Consider the following 23,321-nt stretch of genomic DNA (forward strand, 5'->3'; position numbering starts at 1 on the left):
TGCATAGAAGAACGCAACAATTTGAGCAGGGAGCCAATGTTTTTATGACAAAGGAGCCTGATAACAACTCCAAACAATTTATGTGAAGAAGAGACTCTTCTCTCGAACAGCGGCCTCCTGTGGAGAGGGAAGTGCACCTTGCTCCCCAGCCCCATTTGCTGGCTTCCGACTCTAGAATGACGTCCGGACGAGAGCCGAAAATAGCTCTGCCGTTGCACGCTGACATGTGGTCCAGCCACCTCTGGAGTTCACTGTGAGTCTCTGGGATGAGATTGATAAGTTCTGCATAAGATAGAAACTTCTGGAGGTCATGGGTTTTTAAACGTTGAAGTACCCTGTAATGAAGAGGCGCTGGAAAGATGGCTTGTATTGAGGAAGCCAGCAGGCCTACTATCCTAGCTAGGTCCCTGAGAGCGATTTTGTCCTTGAGGAGAGTGGACTGGATCTCCTTCTGAATTGAGTGAAACTTCCGGCTTGAAGCGAGAGAAGAGAGAAAGCAGAGTCGATCTGGACCCCCAGAAATTCCATCTGACGAGATGCGTTAAAGCTGATTTCTTGGAATTTATCAGGAAACCTAGATCTTGGAGCAGGCCAATTGTCCAGTCCAAATGAAGTATTATAGTCTTGGCATCCTGGGCCATGAGAATGTCTCTGAGAAGATGGATCCCCTCCATCTTCAAGTGCCGATAGAGGATTCAGCTGTTGAAGTCTTTCAGGTTTATTACTAAGCGAGACCCTGTCTCTCTTGTTTACTGTAAAGATGTTGCTGCAAAACCCCAAAGAGCCTGGTTGCATCAGAGTAATTGCATCCTTGATCAATAACTGGTGTATCTCTTGTTGGATAAACTCCTGATCTAACTGGGAAAAATGGGTTGACTTTGGTAGGGAAGATTGTCGGGGATCCCCGAAAAATTCTAAATGAAAGCCTGCCACTGTCTCTAGGACCGATGGGTCAGATGTCAGTAGTGCCCAGTTGTGTAGAAAAAATCTGGTTCTGCCCCCCCAATCGCACTGTGGAGGGGCAGATCAGACTTACCTTGCAAACTGAGAGTAGATTTGTAGTTACTCCGGTTGCTACCATTGCCACCGCGGGCACGACTTGCAGGTGTCCTAGCTGGGTAAAAGGTGTCCCTGGCTTGGGACTGATATCCTCTGCCTGCGGGGACGTACCCTTGTTGAGAGCTGTGAGCGGAGGAGCGGCCGGACAGATGCCCTCTACTTCTGCCGACCCTCGCAGAAAGGCGGTTCTGGAGCACCTTGCTCATGGAGGTCTGGGCCTTGTTGAGAGCCATAAACGTATGGGCAAACTTGCCCATGTCCTTGACAAACTTGTCCCTGAAAAGGAGACCATTGGCTAGCTGTCCCGGCTCTGCATTGGCAAGATCCGTTAGTTTAGGATCTATCCGCAACAAGATGAACCTTCTCCACTCCATAGATATGGCGTAGCTTGCATTCCCAAGTATGCATAAAGCGCGTTGGGCCCAACCGGCAAGGGTGTCAGGGTCTATGGAGGAACCTGATTCTTTTGCATGAACTGCCAGATCTAAAATCTTGCATATTGGGCCCTCAAGGTCGAGGAATTTTTCCTGACAGGATCCAAGATCTGTTAATGCCCTTCTTGGGGTCCTTTGTAGAGCATTTTATAAAAGTCGCCAGGTTAGAGTCTAAGTCAGGAGTCATGGCCACCCTGTCAGGGATATCCAGTCGTGGGCATTCTGACCAAAGTGGATTTCTCACATCCTTGTCTAGGGCCTTCCGTAAACGCAAATGAGTGTTCTCAGTTACTGCGGGAAGGGGAGTCCAGTCCGAGGAACAGGGGTGGATAATTGCGTCAGGATCAAAAGTAATGGCAGATGTGGGGTCTACATTGTCAGAAGGAGGGGGGCTGCTCGTCGGAAGACTGATGATTATGTTTTTGAGGCTGTGAGTTGTCGCCTGAGTCAGACGTAGCAGAATGCGTTTGATTTGTCACTAGCGTCATGGGTGGGAGGAAAGGGCGTTGGTGCTGGTGGAGGGTTACACCAAATGCTGGTGGTCTGCTGTCGAGGACTGAGAAAGTCAGGCCATGGGAAGCTGCGTGAGGCCATTCAAGGCCCTGAGGAGTCCGTTCCTCCTTCGGAGAGGTGATAGGCATGGTGTTGGGCAGCCCATAGGGAGGGACCTTCCGGGCGTACCTCTTGAGCTGTCGAGCTACCAGTTGCAGGGCAGCAGCCAATGCCCTGTTAACCAATTGCGCTGCGGAGGCATCTAAGGCATGGACTATATCCTCTGCAAGGAGGAGGTCCTCCTGGTCATGGGAAAAGGAGGTATCTTCGTGGCTCTGCCTGTCGGTCATGTCTGTCAGTCAGATGTGGGTCCATAGAAAAAAGTGGGTGGGGGCTCTCTGTTTTGTAGCACCAGTATATAGTGGGTGGGAACCCCAGAGAGAATTAGACCTTAATGGGAACGCACTTGTTACAGGAAGAGAAGCTTCTTCCTCTAACTCCTTTATAGCTGGTATTTCAATCAGTTTCCCCCTCAGGAACAAAGTCCCTGTCGTGGCCTATTAACTGCCCTTGCAAACGGGCATGAGGGGAACATTCTGCTCTACCGCACACAGCACGCAGAAGCCGACTCTAGCCTGCCGAGTCCAGTAGCGTAGGCACACTGTCCAGAATTCAAATCTGGTGAAAGACCCGCAGAACGAAGCGCACGTGGGCAGTGAGCCAAAGAGAGGACTACCGTCCTCAGTTTAAAATTGTTCCCCATTGCCTTTCTGCACCCCCATCGGGTGCCTGAAGCAAATAGCCTTCCTACAGTTGCTGGAGTGAAGCAGCGTGCGTGCATGCGTGCTTGCCGCTGTCACACCGATCGGCAGATCTCTGTAAAATCGGGTTCGCGAACCAAGGGCATTCTGACGCCTTGCGAATAACCGAAACACCGAAGCTGAAATACAAGTGTGTCGGTAAGCGAACAAGTTAACTAAATTACTATCTTGTCAACACTATAGAAGAAAAAGATTGGGACATGTACTTATCTTTTTGATGCAGCAGCAAAGGAAGAGTTATGATGGTCGCTGTGTTTATATGACAGTGTATGCTGTGATTGGCATTGAGACTGTGATGTCATATTGTTGGGAAATGTACTTTTTCAAAAGTTTTAATTTTATTGGCTGCTGTGAGTTTTACAGTAATAAACAGCAAAGAAGGAGAAGCATAATCCTTGCCTCCGTGTCCTTAATAGAACTGAACATTTTTGAAGCGCGAGCTAGAATTGATTTTTTTATTTCAAAAATCATAAAATACAGATGATGATATGGGTGACATGGATGATACTTGTGATATTTTGGGTGACAATGACCCTTCCTCCCAAAAAATTAAAAATATCCCCTTCTTCCTCCGATCCTTTCATGGCGAAAGCTATTTTAGATTCTGAAAGGACTCCAATGTATGATCCTACCTCATACACCACCACGATTTAACCGAGTGGTTTCCTGCCTTACATGTTGGAGATTACATATCTTCTAGATTATGACTACCACTTAAAAAATAAACCAGGGCCAAATTAAGGTCTGAGTGCCCTTAACCTTCTTTGCCCTCCAATATTACATATACTCCATATATTGATCAACCCCTCCTTACTTTCTTCTCCAGATTTGGTGAGGATCTCCTGAAGGGTGGTGACAAAGCCTGATCAACTTGCGAGGATAAACTGCTTGACTTGGTGGCCCCTTTAGCCTCCATCTTTGACATGGTGGAGGCAGCCAGACTGGAAAATATAGATGTTGACCCGTTGGACCTTTCATTATGGATCCAGAGAGCCTTCTGCCTTCTGGGAAATGCTAACGCAGCCATCACCCATGAACGGAGGTAAGGACTTTTGCTAAAATTAGATCCAAAACGTGCAAACTTAATAACACTTGATCCTGGTATCAAGACGGATGGCTTTCTATTCAGGGAGTATTTCATCAAAAACCTGAGTAGATAAGTAACTACCTTTTCCCCAATAGAGAAGGCACAACCTCTCAAAGTCTCTCAAGAAAGCGGGCCGGTAGAGGCAGGAGCCGCTTTACAGGCTGACATAGAATTTGTTTTGGCACATTTTGTAAATGCTTTGATTTATTTTTACACTAGCTGTGAATAGAGGTATTCCCCTCCTTGATAGGAGGCCTGGGAGGATCCACGTCTTCAATCTGGGGTGAGGAATTCTCACTGGTCAGTGAAGCGCCAGTAGGGTTGACATATTCTTGGGTCTTATTAAATGAAACGGACATTAATTTACATTTTCTGCTTTCCCCCACAGAATGGGCCATAAAAGATTTGGACATCATGCTCTTAACAGAGTTTTCTACTTTTTCCTGACATTTTGTCCATTGAGGCCACAACGGCCTGTTCAACCGAATTGTTAATAAGATCACTTAAATCTTTTTTTTAAATTTCACCCTCAGCATTGTTATCCTCATTTGGGGTGAACTATCAATTTCCATAGTAAATTAAACTTAAAATAGGCTTTCTGTAAGTAAAGGTGGCTAAGAAAGAGTTAAAACTATGAGGAGCAGATAGGAGATGGAGATAGGGGACTAAACATGCCCAAGGAGGCTTGAATACTCTTGCCTGGGGCCGATGAAGACAGGAGGGCATAGTTGTAGGCCCGCTCCCCTGCTGACATGTAGCGTCGAAGAAAGAGCCGGCATGAGGAGTCATGGTTGGAGGCAGAAGAGGGAAAGCGTGTCTTATGACGCACGAAGAAGGTAGAATGCGCGTGAAGGGGAAACCGGGAGATGAGGCGATAAAGCCTCATGAAGGCAGAGATGGTGTCGGGAGGCAGTTGTGGAGCGAACAGGTGCAACGGTTAAAAGCCGTTGGATATACGCGATAAGAAGCACGCCCTGTGGAATGTTATGAATGCACCCGGACTGCTTAATAAAGAAACAGCAAAATGCTTATAATAAAGTAAATACAATTATTACATCAGCACTGAATACATGTATAGTAATATGTGAAATATATAAATTAAAAACATGTATAATGAGGTGCTTACCTTGACTACAAACGTTATGTTTTTCATTGCCATTGGCTATTCTTTACTAAGCCTCAGGAGGATTGTAGTTTCTTGACTGCTGCTGTTTAATTATAGCAAAATTAGAGAAGCATAATAGGAGCCTCCGGTCTTGACATAAAATTTCTCACATCATAACACATCTTCCCCATTTAAAAAAAAAGAAATAAATATTTATTATGTGTAAACTCGGATAACTAAATATGAAACAGTAAGAATAACATGACAACTTCAGAATAAGTGTCACTATAGTTGCCAAAAATATTATTCACTACTCACAAAAATAATCTCGGAGCGTCTTGTTTTTTTTTTTTCACAACTCTGCCTAGCCTGCTCAAAGTTTCAACTCTAGTTTAATTTCCTGTTCTGGTTACCTGGTTGGGTGTTTGATACTTCCCCACCCTCTATCACATTATCTCCAGTATTCTGCTGCTCATTATTCAATGAGCTTGAATTTCCTATTTGGATGGCATCATCTTCTTACAGCCTTTCAAAACTTGATCTTGTCGTCCTATTATCCTGTTCAGCACTGTCAAGCACGTTTACTTTGTAGATACTTACAAATGCATTTACAAAGGAGTTTTGACATGGAGAGCCGGAGTGAAAAATCAATGACCAAAGGTCTGTTTATTTTTGCTGCAGCAAAGAGGACAGATTCACAACTGGCATCCCTGGCCCGAAGTAAAGTGTGCTGGCAAGGAGCGTTTAACAGTGATATTTATACTCATACATCAAAGGATACATAAAGTAAGTAAATAATGATATACGCCATACAGATATTTTAAGGAGGGAATCAGTTTCCACACACCGGTTCCATTCCCTGCTTTGTCCTCGACTACCTTCTGCAGCTGCCTGACTTCCCACATTCTTTAGACCCTTCAAAGGATTGTGCGGTTCAGAGGTATACAGGGAGTGCAGAATTATTAGGCAAATGAGTATTTTGACCACATCATCCTCTTTATGCATGTTGTCTTACTCCAAGCTGTATAGGCTCGAAAGCCTACTACCAATTAAGCATATTAGGTGATGTGCATCTCTGTAATGAGAAGGGGTGTGGTCTAATGACATCAACACCCTATATCAGGTGTGCATAATTATTAGGCAACTTCCTTTCCTTTGGCAAAATGGGTCAAAAGAAGGACTTGACAGGCTCAGAAAAGTCAAAAATAGTGAGATATCTTGCAGAGGGATGCAGCACTCTTAAAATTGCAAAGCTTCTGAAGCGTGATCATCGAACAATCAAGCGTTTCATTCAAAATAGTCAACAGGGTCGCAAGAAGCGTGTGGAAAAACCAAGGCGCAAAATAACTGCCCATGAACTGAGAAAAGTCAAGCGTGCAGCTGCCACGATGCCACTTGCCACCAGTTTGGCCATATTTCAGAGCTGCAACATCACTGGAGTGCCCAAAAGCACAAGGTGTGCAATACTCAGAGACATGGCCAAGGTAAGAAAGGCTGAAAGACGACCACCACTGAACAAGACACACAAGCTGAAACGTCAAGACTGGGCCAAGAAATATCTCAAGACTGATTTTTCTAAGGTTTTATGGACTGATGAAATGAGAGTGAGTCTTGATGGGCCAGATGGATGGGCCCGTGGCTGGATTGGTAAAGGGCAGAGAGCTCCAGTCCGACTCAGACGCCAGCAAGGTGGAGGTGGAGTACTGGTTTGGGCTGGTATCATCAAAGATGAGCTTGTGGGGCCTTTTCGGGTTGAGGATGGAGTCAAGCTCAACTCCCAGTCCTACTGCCAGTTCCTGGAAGACACCTTCTTCAAGCAGTGGTACAGGAAGAAGTCTGCATCCTTCAAGAAAAACCTGATTTTCATGCAGGACAATGCTCCATCACACGCGTCCAAGTACTCCACAGCGTGGCTGGCAAGAAAGGGTACAGAAGAAGGAAATCTAATGACATGGCCTCCTTGTTCACCTGATCTGAACCCCATTGAGAACCTGTGGTCCATCATCAAATGTGAGATTTACAAGGAGGGAAAACAGTACACCTCTCTGAACAGTGTCTGGGAGGCTGTGGTTGCTGCTGCACGCAATGTTGATGGTGAACAGATCAAAACACTGACAGAATCCATGGATGGCAGGCTTTTGAGTGTCCTTGCAAAGAAAGGTGGCTATATTGGTCACTGATTTGTTTTTGTTTTGTTTTTGAATGTCAGAAATGTATATTTGTGAATGTTGAGATGTTATATTGGTTTCACTGGTAATAATAAATAATTGAAATGGGTATATATTTTTTTTTGGTTAAGTTGCCTAATAATTATGCACAGTAATAGTCACCTGCACACACAGATATCCCCCTAACATAGCTAAAACTAAAAACAAACTAAAAACTACTTCCAAAAATATTCAGCTTTGATATTAATGAGATTTTGGGTTCATTGAGAACATGGTTGTTGTTCAATAATAAAATGAATCCTCAAAAATACAACTTGCCTAATAATTCTGCACTCCCTGTAGATATCAGCCTTCCCCTCCCTAAAATACAACAGCTGAGGCCGGTTAGTTATTTTCACCACATGATTATAATGAGTAACGTGCCCCAGCTAGGGAAAGAAACCATCTGCAAGCCTGTGGTGTGGAACCAGGCTTATTTTACTTAAACAAATATACATAAGATAACATATACGATAGGCAGTGCATTCAGAGGGAGAACTCAAACTACATGTGTTAAAGAAAAAGGAGCAATACAAAATGGATTCTTACCATCAACCCTTTTTGAGTTTTTCTCCCTGAACATAACCAACGTTTTTCAAAGGAGTTCTAAATTTCCTCCTATATGTTGAATTTTACTCCTACTTCCTTGGAATTGACATTCATGGGGACATAAACAACCGATGGGTATGAGCAACCAGTATCTGTAGTGAGAATAGTGGGATCAATAGCCATTAGGGAATTTATCTCTTCTCTCTGCATCATAGTTCGATTTGTTTCTAGTATTTTAACTGGAGGAAGTTTACACAATTTTAAACAGAAACATAAAGCAGGTAAGCACTGTACTAAAAGACAACTTAATATAATAGCTATTATTCTAAAAAGTATGTATTTAAACAACCAGCCCCACCCGCCGAGCCAAGTCCATAACCATGATAAGCTTAAATTGCCTCCTTCATATTGGCCCCCTTTTTCAAATACCTGTACTGCTTCTTTTATTTTCCCAATATCCAATTCTATCTCTGATTTGTTGACAAAGTAGCAGCATTTTTGCTGGTACTGATGTTGAATTAAATCACATACTCCTCCTTGTTGTACCGTAATCAAATCTAGAGCAAGCCGATTTTGTATCGCTCATTGGGCTGCAGAGTTTATTTCTAGCTGTACACTTCCTATGGCCTCCCTGGTGGCATTAAATGCAATGGCTAATTCAGCAGACATGTTCATCATTGCCAGCTGTAAATCGAAAATTCCAAATCCTGGAATAAGAACATGTAATACTTGAAATACCCAGTTCTTTCGTTCCTCCAATATAGGCGTCCCTCGTTTGTACCTATGAGCAAAACTCCCCATGTTAAGGGGCTGGGAAGGTGATATGTTTGATATCACAGTAATGTTGGGTGCCAAGTATGCCAGTGAACATATCCCTTCCCAGTTTATAGGGAGTACTTTATATGCAGTTCTTCCACATACAAAATACATGCCTCCCTGGATTTATGAATTTATAATGGTGTATTTTATTCGGGGCAAACCAACACCCTCAGGTGTGTCATGCTCAGAACTATTACAATACTTGTAATCCGCCCAAATTTCATTTAGCAATGATACATTTGCCCAGGGTGCAACATAAAAACATCTAGCCGTCCGGGGGGGCCAAGGAAAACCTGTGACAATATTACAGGTGAATTCTTCCCATTTCTATCTCGCTCCCTTGAGGGATCATATATCAATCCTTCTGGATCTATCAGAACCTCCTCTTCTCCCACCGTCAGGTTCCAATAATTTAGTGTAATTTTGCTGAGTCCCATTAATTGATGAAGTCCAATTTCTGTCTACTTTCTCCTCTCCTTCAAGATCTCAGTTTCCCGTTTTAATATCAAATAGCAAAGTGTAAACACATTGTTCAGGTGGGACCTTCGCAATGTATTTTGTCTCTGGGGTTTGCCTGTAAAAATAAGTACCAAAACATATGGGAAACATTTTAAGTGTGACATTCTCTCCAGGAATCGGGGAGAGCTTGTATTCTGCCTGGGTATTAGGTAGCAAAGCACACCTAGGATACCACTGATATTCTCGTTGGTCACATCTCCAAGTAGTATTTGGTACAAGACACACTTCACCTCTTTCATAGTAACCTGGTGATACTGGTACTTCATAAAGGCCTATAGGGTCCTCAGGGTGTCTAGACAAGTGCCGGCAAATCCATCAGTCAGTGAGACTTAGTGACTTAGCCAACTTTCCATGAACTTTTATCAATGGATGTAAGGTGGGATTTTGCAACAATGATGCAATACCGCTTGACATTATACATATTAACATGAGGGTCACCAAGTACTTCATTATTGTTTTGTTGAAATAGTTATAAGGCCACTCTTCTCTATTCTCTCGAGGGATATTTGTCCTGCCAAACTGATATATTTTCATAATTTTATTCTACTCTCCTCCTTGTTCCTACTACCTTTCTATGGTGCCGTTCTACTCGTCTCCACCACCTATGAGTGTTTAAAAATATACCCACACAATTTCCAAATATGCAAATGCAAAATATTGAGACCACTATACTAATAATCATATATATATATATATATATACAAATTAGTGAGTTTCGTTCAACGTTCACAATCGACTAGAGTTCAGCAGCGCCGTGCTTCCCGCTCTACCAATATGGCTGCACTAATTGGTCCATAAACTAGTTTTTCAAACACTGGACAATAGGTTTTGGCTTGATCCTGGGTCCCTTGATCATTCCTTGTTGAGTTTTTACTCCTGATGAGAACTCAACTCTCAGTGAGTAGGTCGCGATACTTCAAAGCTCTTCTTCAGTATAGTTCGTCAGTTTGTTCAGTGTTTCAGCAAAATGAGTGCAGAGGCCAGCAATTGAAATCAGATCGGTGGTGTGCTGGGTACTTAAAAGAAAAGGCACCTTCATTCCCGCTGGGACTACAAGCCGCACCAACCCTAATGACTGGCCGCTTCTGTAGAACTGGTACTTGGTTTTTCTCAACAGTCACAGAACTGTTAACCCCACTTACACACTTTCTTATCACAGTTAATGTTCTTGTGTTGTTGCACAGGCTAGTCACCGGTGTTCATGTTAGTGCTGAGGTTTCAGTCATCACAATCATTTACAACCTCGTCGCCCAAAGTGTGCGTAACAACAGTAAGGATAGTTTGTTTTAATGCTGGTACATCAGGGGCATCGGAAATGCCTGTGGTGGTGAAAGCGGGGAACTGTATTTCATGAAGGCTAGCGTGCCGTATTCTGCTGAGCAAAGGATTCCTTGGCCATTCAGAGAAGACCTCAGTTTGCAGTTCCAAGCTGGGAGCTATCAGGGTGATATAAATATAGTTTTTCGTAGGGGTCACCACTTTACACACCTTCAGAATTCTGTTCATTTGGGTGGGCGAGGACGCAGGTTGTATCGGTGAGTTTGTTGATCTTCAAATAGCAAACCTTTGTCACTGGGCTGCTGTGTCACCTTGGGAGCAGAAATGGTAGTACTTGAATCATGTGGAGGGGTTTCCTGTCTCCCTACTTCTCTGTAATCAGGAGACAACGGTAATTCTGCTGCTGGAGTAGGTTGCAGTGGAATTGGTGCACACTTACAATGGCTAGCAGGTATCCAGTTTTTCCTTCCTTCCACTTTCACTGCCGTCTGTGTTGCAGGCAGTACCTGGGCTGGCCCCCGCCACCTGGGCTGAAGACTGTTGGTTCTTTGAAAGTTCTTTGTCATAAGCAAATCCCCCGGCTTGAAAGGGTGACCAGGGCCTTCAAGAGGAGTCGGTAGGCTGGCCTTGACCTGTTGGTGGATCAAACGCAAATCTTTAGTCAATTGTTTACAATAGCCTATAAACAAAGGATATTGTACTTCAGAAAGCTTCTTTGGTCGTGGTACCCCCCAGATATTGGCTGGCCTTCCCATGACTATCTCGTAGGGGGATAATCGTGACTTGCTACTGGCAGTCGTCCTAATGGACATTAATGCTAGGGGCAAAGCATCTGCCCATTTTAAATTGGTCTCCGCACAAATCTTAGCTATTTTGCTCTTCAAAGTGTAATTATACTTTTCTAAAAGGCCCGCTGATTGTGGGTGGTTTGCAGCATGAAATCGCTGTTTGATGTTAAGGGCGGTACAGACTTTTCCCATTACCTCATTAGCAAAATGACAGCCATTGTCACTCCAGACTAATCTTGGTAATCCGTATCTAGGAAAGTACTCTTTGAGTAATATTTTGGCGGTAGAGAGGGCACCATTGTTTTTTAATGGGTAGGCCTCTATCCATTTTGAAAACATACATACTACCACTAACACGTATTTCAGTTTGTTACATGGTTCCATGTGGATAAAATCCATCTGTATAGCCTCAAAGGGAAGGTCAGGAGGGGCAAAATTGCCAAGGGGCATAGGGGTCCCTTTTCCTGCATTGTGCACTGCACACACCATACAACTCTTGGCCAGGTTATTAGCAGCTTTGGATATCATGGGATTACTCCAAACGTGGTCCAAAGCTGTCTTGATGCCTTGGGCACTGATGTGTGCAGGACTGTGGGCCATAGTGACCATAGCGTGTACATAACAATTAGGTAACATCCATCTTCTTCTGTCTGTGTCATCTGTGTAACAACCCTCACTGTCTAGTCTAACGTTCTATCCCACTGTTCCCTTTCCTCTGCTGTTGCTTCCGCTTGCATATCTCTCACACACTGCAAGGTATTTTCTAGTACTTCGTTCTTGGGCTCCCCGCTGATACTACTCTCAACGTATGCATTGTCAAATGGTGCTCATGCTGTTGTTTGGCAGTAGAATCTTGCAAAAGCATTTCCTCGTCCTATATCATCAGTAATTTTCTTTTGGGCACTACACTTAATGATTGCGACCTGACGGGGTAAGCCAAGAGCATTCAAAAGTGCCACAATCAAGTTGCCATGCTGAATGGTAGTGCCGTGTGACGTGATAAAGTCTCTATTCGCCCAGAGTCGCCCAAAATTATGAGCGACTCCAAACGCATACTGCCAGTCAGTGTAGGTATTAACACTAAGATGTTCACTTATTTCACAAGCTCTGGTTAGGGCAATTAATTCTGGAGCCTGTGCTGAATTTTGCGTGATTCTATGAGATTCAACCACTGTTTTTAATGTGGTGACGGCCTAGGCTGCAGTGGTTGTACTGTCTGGTAACCTGATGCAAGACCCATCTACAAACAGCTCCCCCTGTGGGTCAGATAGGGGAGTGTCTGTTAAGTCTACCCGTCCCTTGGTTTCTTCCTCAGTGGCAAAAATGCAATTATGATCGAATTCTACATTGTCTTGAGGGAGGGGTAGTAACGTAGCTGGGTTCAAGACATTGCACCACTTCAAAGTAATATTTGGACTGAACAATGTTAATTCATAACCTGTTAGACGAGCACTGGTGAGGTGCTGCGTCTGTGTCTTGTTTAACAAAATATCAACTGCATGAGGAACCATCTCAGTGAGCGGATTGCCACCAACAAACCTATCACTTTGTTTCACCGCAGCAGCTGCAGAAGCCACTCCTCTAAGACAAATAGGCAAAGCTTGCGCCACAGTGTCCAAGGTGGAAGAGAAGTATGCACAAGGGCGTTGTCTCCCACCTTGATCCTGTGTCAAAACAGACAAAGTACAGCCATGCTTTTCATGCACAAATAAAACAAATGGTTTGCTGTAATCCGGATTACCCAATTCAGGAGCAGAGAACATCGCCTTTTTTAATTCCTGAAAAGCCTCCTCACATCTGTCAGTCCAAGGTACAGGAGAGGACACATCTGAAAGTGTCAGAGCAATTAATGGTTTTGCTATAAGTGAAACATTTGGAATCCACTGTCACAAAAGGATGTTAATCCCAAATATGCTCGGACTTCAGAAGGGGTGCGTGGTGCAGTCATTGTATGAACCAGTTTTATTCTGTCTGGATGTAATCTCCTTCCCTCCTTAGAGAGGAGGTGTCCTAGATAGGTGACCTCCGCTCTACAATACTGCAATTTTGGGAGGGACACCTTATGGCCCAGGGATGCTAAATGATGTAATAATGCAACAGTATCAGTCGTACATTGTGTCATGGAATCTGAGGCAATTAAAATATTGTCAATGTACTGCAACAGTGCAGAGCCTGAAGGTGGATTGAATTTGTCTAGTTGACGTTTGACATTGACTATATACACTTGGGGACTCCACAAATCCTTGAAGAATTCTTGTCATTGCGAATGATCTACCAAATATTGCAAAACTGAACAAATATTGGCTTTCTTCGGCGATTGGAATACTAAAGAACGCATTCTTCAAATCGATGACAGAGAAATAACACACAGAGGGTGGGATCATGGTGAAAAGACTATTCATGTCTGGTACCACAGGAAACTGAAGAATGACTATTTTATTTATTTCTCGGAGATCAATAACTAATCGATATACTGTGTTATCAGTAACTGATTGCTCAACATCTGATCAATTAGCATCACTTTGTTTCTTGACAACAGGAAGAATTGGACTGTTACAGGGGCTGCTCACTATTTCCTTTATTACACCTGCATGCACAAGGTCAGAAATGACTGCCTTGAGCCCTTTTTCGCTTGCTTTAGGTAATTTGTATTGCGGAACACGAGGTAACCGGGCACCTGGTTTGATTTTTATTACAATAGGGTCGATATCCATAAGGCCTACATCATTTTTGCCTTTGGCCCATAAACGAGGGTCTATTTCCGCTAGCTCTGGGTAAGTCGTATTCCTGTGAAAACATGCACCGGGTAGGGGCAATACTATCCATAGTTACATAGACACCATCCATTGAACAGTGAATAACTGCATTTAATTTCTTTTACAAATCTAATGCAAACAAGTTTTCATTGCAACCTGAGGTTAAAGAGAGTGGCGTGTGTACTGTAAATGGCCCTACAGTTACTCTCATAGGTGCTGAGATGGAGGTCACCACGGGGATCCCAGAAATCCCAATTGACGTGGTATGAAGCCCAGACAGGGGAACTCCGGGGACTGCAGAATGTGCAATAGATGTTCTGGTGGCACCAGTATCTAGGAGAAACTTATGGGCCCTCTCCTTCGATTTTTACATCGATATAGGGACCACTCTGATCTACACGAATACTTACTCGCCCCTGGCCCTGTCTGTGGCTGTCCTAATAATTGTATAATTCAGAAAAAGAATAATCAGCATAATATTGTCGTTAAAATGCATTGTCAAAAATATTAGTGTTATGCAGGACCTGGTTTCCATTCTGCAAATTCTGACCATTTCTACCTCTTCCTTGCCCTCGTGTATTACCTGACGCGTTCCCTCTGTCAAGTGACATACTCTGCCTTCCTTCCAGTAATGGGCAAGTATCACGCTAATGGCCATCTTGTTTACAGTAGGCGCATTGGTTGGTATTCAGTCGGCGGTCTTGTGGTGCTGCAGATGCACCTTGCCCTCGACCCCTTCCCCATCCCCTTGGTGGGCCACCCCTTGGCTGAGGGGTTGTGTCCTGCTGGGGATATGCCTGCTGTAATAGTACCTTTTTTCTTCAATTCTTTTACTGACTTCTCATTCTTTTCTAATTCTTCCTTATACCTGCTCTCATAATATTGTGCCATCTGTAAAATCTCTGCCTGTCCCATCGTCATCCACGAGCTCTCTGTTGCTTTTCATTTTTGTGATATTTCAGGTAGAAGGCCATTAACAAAGCGTTCCACAAATAGTGTGACACCTGTTACAGTGGCGAGGTCTTGACCGCTAAAATCTATGAATGCTTGTTCAATTCTAGTAAAATAATCTGGGACATCTTCACCTGTTTTCTGTTTATAAGTGGCAAGTTTTCCCCAGTCCACAGTTTGAAGGGGAATAACAGTTTCTAGTTTAGTCCATATTCGGTTAGGTAAATTTAAAACATCCTGATGAGGCAAGGCTCCTGGTGCCCTGCGTGCTTCATGTTCTTCTAAAACCCTCCATGTAGCTCCCAAAGTAGGCGCATCTTCTACTCTTCGAATTTTATGGCAGACTTCAGGGCCCAATAAGACCCCAAAAAAATAATCAGTGTCTTTGAGGGTCATGGTGGTGGTGGAATTGCAGTTCTAAAGTCACGATAGAACCCAGCTGGATTCTTTTGAGGATCGGCAAATCCTTTTTTATAGCCATCACCTCTTCCCTTTTCCAGGGGACATGGACAAACTGAGCCATAGATACCGGAGGCGGTTGGCCGGCTGCAGCTGCGATTGCAGCACCAGTTGGAGGACCAGGATGTACATCCCTCATTGGGAATCCCTTCTCATACATTTTTAGGACTTGTTCTCTAGCTAAAACGCAAATGCGTACTCCCTCTATTAGGTCCTCACCATCAAGTCTACAGGCTGCGCTCTCACGCCAAAGTTGGTATAATTCTTTTTGATAAGGGATGGAGTCCCTATTACCACAGCACCAATCTGCTTCCAATTTTTCAATCATGTACTTAATTGCTAATTGCTGTTCAAAATGTGGCATATCTTGTACTGTGTGCATAATATCGGTGTGAGTGTAAATAGGATTTGCCATCCAACTCCCTGACTGATTTTTGATAACCCGTCTTTCATTTTCCCCAATAGTGGAGCGAGTATTAGGGGGTGAAATCAACTTCTTGGGTGTACATAGAAGGTTTGGGGTATCAGGGGTAGAGAACATTGTTTGTAAGATTGCGTTTTCCGTGGGTGGCGGCGAAACAGGGGGCTGGGGAACTGGAACTTGGGCTGAGGTCTGAGGTTGCTGTGTCACTGGCTGATGTGGTGGTGCACCTTGATTTCCCAAATTGTGCCCTTGCCCTTGCTGCTGTTGCTGTGCCCCCATGATAGATTGGGCTACTGCAGGGGGGTGTAAGGTGGAGGTGTAGTGGGGCTATTATCTAACATCTGTAGCAATACCTCATCTTCCTCTAATGCATGTTTGGATTCTGTCTGCTTTGATACATAACTTCCCTCCACCTGGGCTCTATGGACTCTATCTTCAGACTCAATTCTTTTCTGGGTTTGGGAATGGTGGTATTGTGCTGCTTTTTGCATTATGGTTTTCCTTTGTTCTTTCTCTACCAATTTATCTGTCTTCATTTTTCTTTTGGTGGCCTCAGTTTCACATTTTCTGTATACCTCAAACATGTGTTGTCTAGCCTTTTTATGAAATAAACATTCCTGTAGGTAGGTTATTTTCTTTAAATCGAAAGAACCATCCTCCGGCCACTGGAGGTCAGGACAATGTCTAGTATATCTGCACCATATACTGTTATACAAATTATTCTCTGAACCATAATCCTTTAACTTGTCCCACCCTGGTGTTCCCTCTTTTGGGATCGGTTGTTTTTTATCTAAACTTGGAACATGATTTCGGCGAAAACAACGACGTAGCCCTTGCCAGCATTTTTTATTTCCCATATCTAACCTTTTAAATTTCAAAATGTAACATGCAACAAAGTAACTTTTTCAAACCCCTTTTATCAAATGCTTACCAACTTTCAAATTGGTCCAGGCCTGGACAAAATATTCTAAATTAACAAAACAGGTGTGATACAAATTGTCAAATGGTACCTTGTACAAATGAAAATTTACCAAGCACTAATCATTCCCAAAATTGATAAGTTATCTAAAAACTATTATTCTCTCAAATGCAAGTTAAAGCAGACAAACAGCCAGCGAGGAACAGTCTCACCTGATTATCTGCTTTTCCTGGATTTCTCTCCGGCCGCCCGTGTCCGACTAATCAGTCAACTTAAAAACTGATGTTCAGGGTCTTCGCTGGGACGTCGTGAACAGCGAGGAGAGGCCTGCTCGGCGGATAAGATGCAGCTGCTTTGAAAGTAAGTCTTTGTGCAGGGGCCCCTGGAATCTACACCTTGGAACAGCGTCCCCCCCACTGGCAGAACGTCTCGTGACAGCACTACTGAAGATATCCACTGGAAGGTCCCTGTTCGGGCACCAAATTGTAAAGCACGTTTTAAAGATACTTACAAATGCATTTACAAAGGAGTTTTGACACGGAGAGCCGGAGTGAAAAATCAATGACCAAAGGTCTATTTATTTTTGTTGCAGCAAAGAGGACAGATTTACAACTGACATCCCTGGCCCGAAGTAAAGTGTGCTGGCATGGAGCGTTTAACAGTAATATTTATACTCATACATCAAAGGATACATAAAGTAAGTAAATAATGATATACGTCATACAGATATTTTAAGGAGGGAATCAGTTTCCACACACCGGTTCCATTCCCTGCTTTATCCTCGACTCCCTTCTGCAGCTGCCTGACTTCCCACATTCTTTAGACCCTTCAAAGGATTGTGCGTTTCAAAGGTATAGATGTCAGCCTTTCCCTCCCTAAAATACAACAGCCGAGGCAGGTTAGTTATTTTTACCACATGATTATAATGAGTAACGTGCCCCAGCTAGGGAAAGAAACCAATTGCAAGCCCGTGGTGTGAACCAGGCTTATTTTACTTAAACAAATATACATATGTTAGGCTTATTTTACTTAAACAAATATACATAAGATAACATATGCGATAGGCAGTGCGTTCAGAGAGAAAACTCAAACTATATGTGTTAAAGGAAAAGGAGCAATACAAAATGGATTCTTACAGCACAAGTTTAATTATTTCTTTCCTCATTCTTGTCATCTTTCCATTTTACACAAGGAGATAAAAGACAAAGGCCATACCTTTCTTTCTCTCAGTGACACTGAGTTGCAAATGTTTTTTCAATGACAAATGGTTTGGAAAAAGAAATTTGTTTCTTCCCAATAAGTCCATTTTTCACTCTTAGCCTGTCACCAGCGTTCACACGTACTGCTTTACATTTGTGTTTCATGTCATATTTTTTGTACTCTTTCTGTGCATTATTCAACTTCCCTTTCATTTCCTCTGGAATCCAGTCCACTCTTCTAGCTGTTTTAACCACCCCGTGTTATCTTTAGACATCAGGTTTCTCCCCCACATGAGTTTAAAAAGACTGGATCCTGTGGCTCTACATGGAGTAATTGTGTATGCCCATTAGTTTTGAACAACTCTGTTCTCCATACAAGTTAGTTGCTACTAGCTAGCTGGATAAAACCTTTTATTGCATGGTTAAACAGTTCAACAGCACCATTCCCTGCAGGATGGTACACAGAAGTGGTGTTATTCCTAATGCCCTTCCTCTTCAGGTATATTCTAAGGCTTTCAGATGTAAATTGTTGCATATCCGCCTTGCTTACAGTCTCTATTTCTGGCCATTTGGTAAAATGATCAGTTACCACAATTACATACACCTGTTCATAGTGTTCACTTATGGGTCCCATTATATCTGTACCAATATTACCCCAAAGCATTTCTGGGCTAGTTATGAGATGTAATGGTGGTCTAAGGGGGACCCAAGTCTTATTTGAATTTTCACATTGTATACAATTCCTAATACATCTTCCAATTTCTTTATCTAAGCCTGACCACCAGTACCAGTTGTTCACTCTGCTGTTGGTTTTGGTCATGCCCAAATGTCCTTAGTGGCATAACTCAAAAATCTTGGCTTTCAATTTTTCTGGAGGTACAACTTTACCACTTCTCCGAACAAAGGGGCAGATGTAGGTAGCTAAAAAATTGCAAATCGGAAATTGCGAGTCGTTGTGACTCGCAATTTCCGACTCGCAATATGGTATCCAACAAGAAAAAGCGACTCCATTTTGCGACCGCGCTAAAAACGAATACGCAAATTACGTGTGGGTGTCGCAAATTGCGACTGTGCCTCAAATTGAATGCAGGTGCAGCAGAACACTCTGGAAAACGCTTCCTGGCTCTTGATGATGACATCACAGCCAGGAAGTTTACTAATACACCTGGGAGGAGGGAGGACCACACCCATTTCCAACTGCTGAACAGCCAACAGGAGGAACAGCAGCTACAATGGAAGAAACAGCCAGGAAGAGAAAGATAAAATTTGCTGAAAAATAACTGGAGGTGCTGACGGACGAATGCTGCCAGCACCATGATCAACTCTTTGGGAGAGCAGCCCTCAGTGTGCCAGAGCAGGAAAAAAAGAGGATTTGGAGTGAAATCCAAGACATAGTAAATTCAATGGGTGTGAGCCACAGGAGCATTGAGGAACTTAAAAAAAGGTGGTATGACCTGCGCTCCCGGACCAAGGAGAGGGTGGCAGAGCGCCTCCGGGAGATGAGGGGCACTGGAGGAGGACCATCTACCATACCACCAGCCACACCCTTGGAGGAAAGAGTGAAGGAGACTCTGGAGCCAGAGGCAGTGTCCGGAATAGGAGAGCTGGACACGTCAGCGCCATGACCATCAACCAGTGAGTACCATGTGGAGAAGTGTGGCACAATGGTTAGAGCGGCAGACCCTGAAGCAGAGATCTGGCTCAAGACCAGGGTTCAAGTCCCGCTTCGGCAGGTCTTGGGCTCAATTCCCTTGGACCAGATAATTCTCGCCTCGGTGCCTAATCTAATTAATGGGTCCCACTCTGCAACTCTGGGCAATAGCTTGCTTAATCTCCACAACGGCCCCAACAGCGCTTGGATGCCTGGCTTCACCCTGGGGGTGCCCAGGAGTGGGCACCTCACAGGGAAAAGCCAGGAGGGGTTCCATAGCGGTATGAGTACAGCGCCTTGAGACCCTAACGGGTGAGTAGTGCGCTATACAAGTGCAAAGTTTACAGTTTACAGTTTTTACCATGAGACATGCATGTACACCCATATCTTCCATACCCCCACCCACCTAGTACACAGCAGCATTCACAACCAAAATAGCTCCATTTCAGAGTAGCAACCACCTGAATGGTGCATTATGGGCAATGTAGTCAAGTAGGCAGCTGATAGGCAACAGTTTATTAGGAAGCATATAACAGATGGTAGATACTGACAGTGTGTTCCCTATGTCCCACAGGTCTCCCACAAGACACCACCTCCAGCCACACCGTCCAGGGGCCACAGGTCAGCCACCAGGCAGCACAGGGCCCAGAAGCAGCCACCACAGGGACCTGCACCACCCAACCACAGTCCCCTGCAGATGCACCAGTGGCCATACTGGAGATTGAGGCAGCACCCGGGCCCAGCCACAGTGCCAGCGTACAGGACACAGAACCACCACCGCGTCGCAGGCGACGTGTCAATGTCCCTACAGTGTCACAGGGAGTAGTAGGGGACGCCTTAATTTCCGCCGCCGAGGCTGCACTCATCCATGGTCAGCACCTGCAGACAAGAGAAATGAGAATTATTTCAGGGGCCATGCGGCCCATGGAAAGAAACCAAACAACAGGGCTGCAACAGGTCCACACAGAGCTACAACATCTAAACAGCAATGTAGGTGACCTTGCGCTCTCACTCAAACAACTGGTGGCTGAACTTGTCACGGAGAGAGAGGGTGCAAGGCGCCGTGACCGGCAGCTCATCCACCGCCTAGACTGCATGGCTGCCTCCATCGTCCGGCTGGCTGTAAACACCACAGGGCTGTCATGCCGCACAGTCAGCCTACAGGTGGACATGGGGCACTTTGCCAGCGATGTGGCTCGTGGGCTGGGACGCATTCGCCACGCAGTCGATATAATGGAGGCACGACAAGTGGCCAGCGGCGCGGCAGACACGCCGCAAGACAGTGAGGAGGGCTCTACGATAAGTAGTGCATCTGCCACAGACACCAGGGTGTTGCGTAGTAGAAGTGCACGGCAGGGCACTGCAGACGCTCCAGGAACCAGCCATGCTGGACAAGCACAGCGTAGGGTGTGAGCTACGCACTGACATACAGTGGAGGCATATGAGGTTAATGTGTCCTCATAGCAGGTGGATTTTTACAGCCCCTGATCAGTAGTTTCTGTAAATAATTTATTGGTTTACATCATTAAAGTTCTTGTTTGTCACCACATACACGATTGTCACACACAAAGAGCCCAGGTGTGAAGTGGAACAGTTAGCACGTAGCTTCCAAAGTATTGGTTTGCAATGTGGTCCCGTCTCTGTCTGCCTTGATTTGCAATGCTTCTATCCCCATGATGGCGATGTGGTAGCTCTTGCTTGTCATCCTCTGAATCTGGGTCTTCTGGGGTGAGATGTAGCCCACGTCTGGTGGCAATGTTGTGCAGTATAGCGCATGCGCCAACGATCTTGAATGCTGTTAATGGGGCATACTGGAGGGCACCTCCACTTCTGTGGAGGCATCTGAATCTTGCCTTCAACAGTCCAAAGGTCTTCTCTACAATATTTCGGGTCCTCCTATGTGCACTGTTGTATCGCCTCTGTCTCATTGCTGGGTGTTAAGTATGGGGTAAGTATCCATGGTCGTAGTGCATATGCACTGTCACCTGTTTGGCACAAAATGTACAATGTTAGCTGGGCATAGATGGGTTCCACATTGACCTGTGTGTATGTCTGCAAGGTGTATTCAGCTATACCTAGGAGGTATCCGTCTCCAAACTCCCCACGTTCTAGGCGTTGGTGTATCCCACTGTGCCTGAAAATGTAGGAGTCATGTGTACTCCCTGGAAATTTGGCAACCATGTCAGTTATAACATAATGGGCGTCGCATACCACCTGGATGTTCAGTGAGTGGGTACACTTCCGGTTGCAGAACAGATATTCCAGATTTGCAGGAGGGCATATTTGTATATGTGTCCCGTCTACACACCCTATTACATGCAGGAAGTTGGCAATCCTGTAGAATTCCAACTTGGTGCTGGCGATTTCTGCCTCATTACTGGGTAGGTATATGTATCTGGACATGTGTGTGAGTATGGCATCTAGGAATGATCTGAAGAACCGTGAGAATGCACTTTGAGATACCACACCTGCCACTGCAATGACCCCCCTGATAGCTACCCGAGGCCAAGAGGTGCAGTGAGCATAGCACTTGCACATGTGTGGGGATGGCGCTGCCGTGCACAGTCTGGCGTTGAAGCTGCGGATTGAGTAGATCTATTAAATCTAGTATTGCGGCACTGCTAAGTCTGTATTTCTCATATATCTCCTCCTCAGTTTGTTGGAAAAGTGTCTGTTTGGTTCTGTATATCTTCTCCTGTCTCTGGCTCCTCCTCCTCATCTGCTGTGCGGCGTGGGCTCTCCTCCTCCTTGCTATCACATATATCTCCGCCATCTTGAGTGGCCCAGGTGCCTTCTGGGTCCCCTTTTATACTTTGGTTATGGTTACCACCTGCTCTGAGTTAGTGGTAAATTGGAAGTGCAAAAAGGGCTTTTTGTGACTAGTCGCAATTTGCGAGTGGCTATTTCATATGGTTTGCGACTCGCAAATTGCGACTTCCTATTTGCGGGTCGCAAAATGGGGTCGCTATTTTTGCGAGTCGGTAATGGCTTGCGTCGCAATTTGCGATTCGGAAATGGGATTTTTGCATCCCGTTTCCGATTTTGCGGGGTTGCAAATTGCGATTCGGGCCATTTGCGACTCGCAAAAGTTTGCTACATCTGGCCCTAAACCTCCTTCTTTGGATAACTCATGTCTCAATTCCCAAAATGGTAACAATTCTCTCTTAATCAGTTATTTGTTAGGCTACCCATCAGACACCATTCTACTCATATATTTCAAGATTATATGGAATGCTCCTGTTCTTCTCTAGAAATACCTTGTAATTCTTCAGAAATGTTTGCAACACAAAACACTTCAACAAAGTCTTCACTCCTCTCACACACCGGAAGTGGCATGCGACTCAAGAAGTCTGCCAGCACATTTTTTGCTCCAGGGACATATTGTACAGCACAATCATAATCAAACAATCTCACAGACATTCGAGCAAGTCTAGGGGAAGCGCCGTACAATCCTGTGGTTGTTAAAACCTTAGTGAGTGGTTTATGGTCACTCCATAAAATAGCTTTCTTTCCCCAAATGTACTGTCAGAAATATCCCAGACCCCACACATATGCCAGCACTTCCCTCTCAGTGATTGAATATTTGTCTTCAGTAAGGGTCAAAGAACAGTAAACAAATGAGATAGTGTGTTCTTTCCCTGACGCATTATTTCGCGTGAGGACAGCCCCAGTACATCTGCCACTAACATTCGTAGTGACTATGCTAGGTAAACTAAGACCAAAACCCTGTAGAGCTGGCTCTGTACATATGTCTTCTTTTATGGAGTCAAAAGTCTTCTGCCATTGATCAGACCATTCAAATTT

General features: G+C 44.5%; 1 protein-coding gene across 7 annotated transcripts in view; it reads left to right on the forward strand.

Moving 5' to 3' along the window:
* Nucleotides 1–23,321, forward strand: part of LOC138261641 (zinc finger protein 585A-like) — a 311,686-nt gene that overhangs the window by 183,988 nt on the left and 104,377 nt on the right. Inside the window, exon 1 of one of the 7 annotated variants that reach the window (XM_069210785.1) lies at nt 3,639–3,848. The exons of the other annotated variants lie outside the window; for them this stretch is intronic. Within the exon in view, the coding sequence (XP_069066886.1) occupies nt 3,761–3,848 (88 nt within the window). The 5' untranslated portion in view covers nt 3,639–3,760. Of the gene's footprint in view, nt 1–3,638; nt 3,849–23,321 lie in introns of those variants that run through there. 7 annotated transcript variants of the gene reach the window in all.

The sequence above is a fragment of the Pleurodeles waltl genome, chromosome 10 (genome assembly GCF_031143425.1).
Source record: "Pleurodeles waltl isolate 20211129_DDA chromosome 10, aPleWal1.hap1.20221129, whole genome shotgun sequence".
NCBI classification, from domain to species: domain Eukaryota; kingdom Metazoa; phylum Chordata; class Amphibia; order Caudata; family Salamandridae; genus Pleurodeles; species Pleurodeles waltl.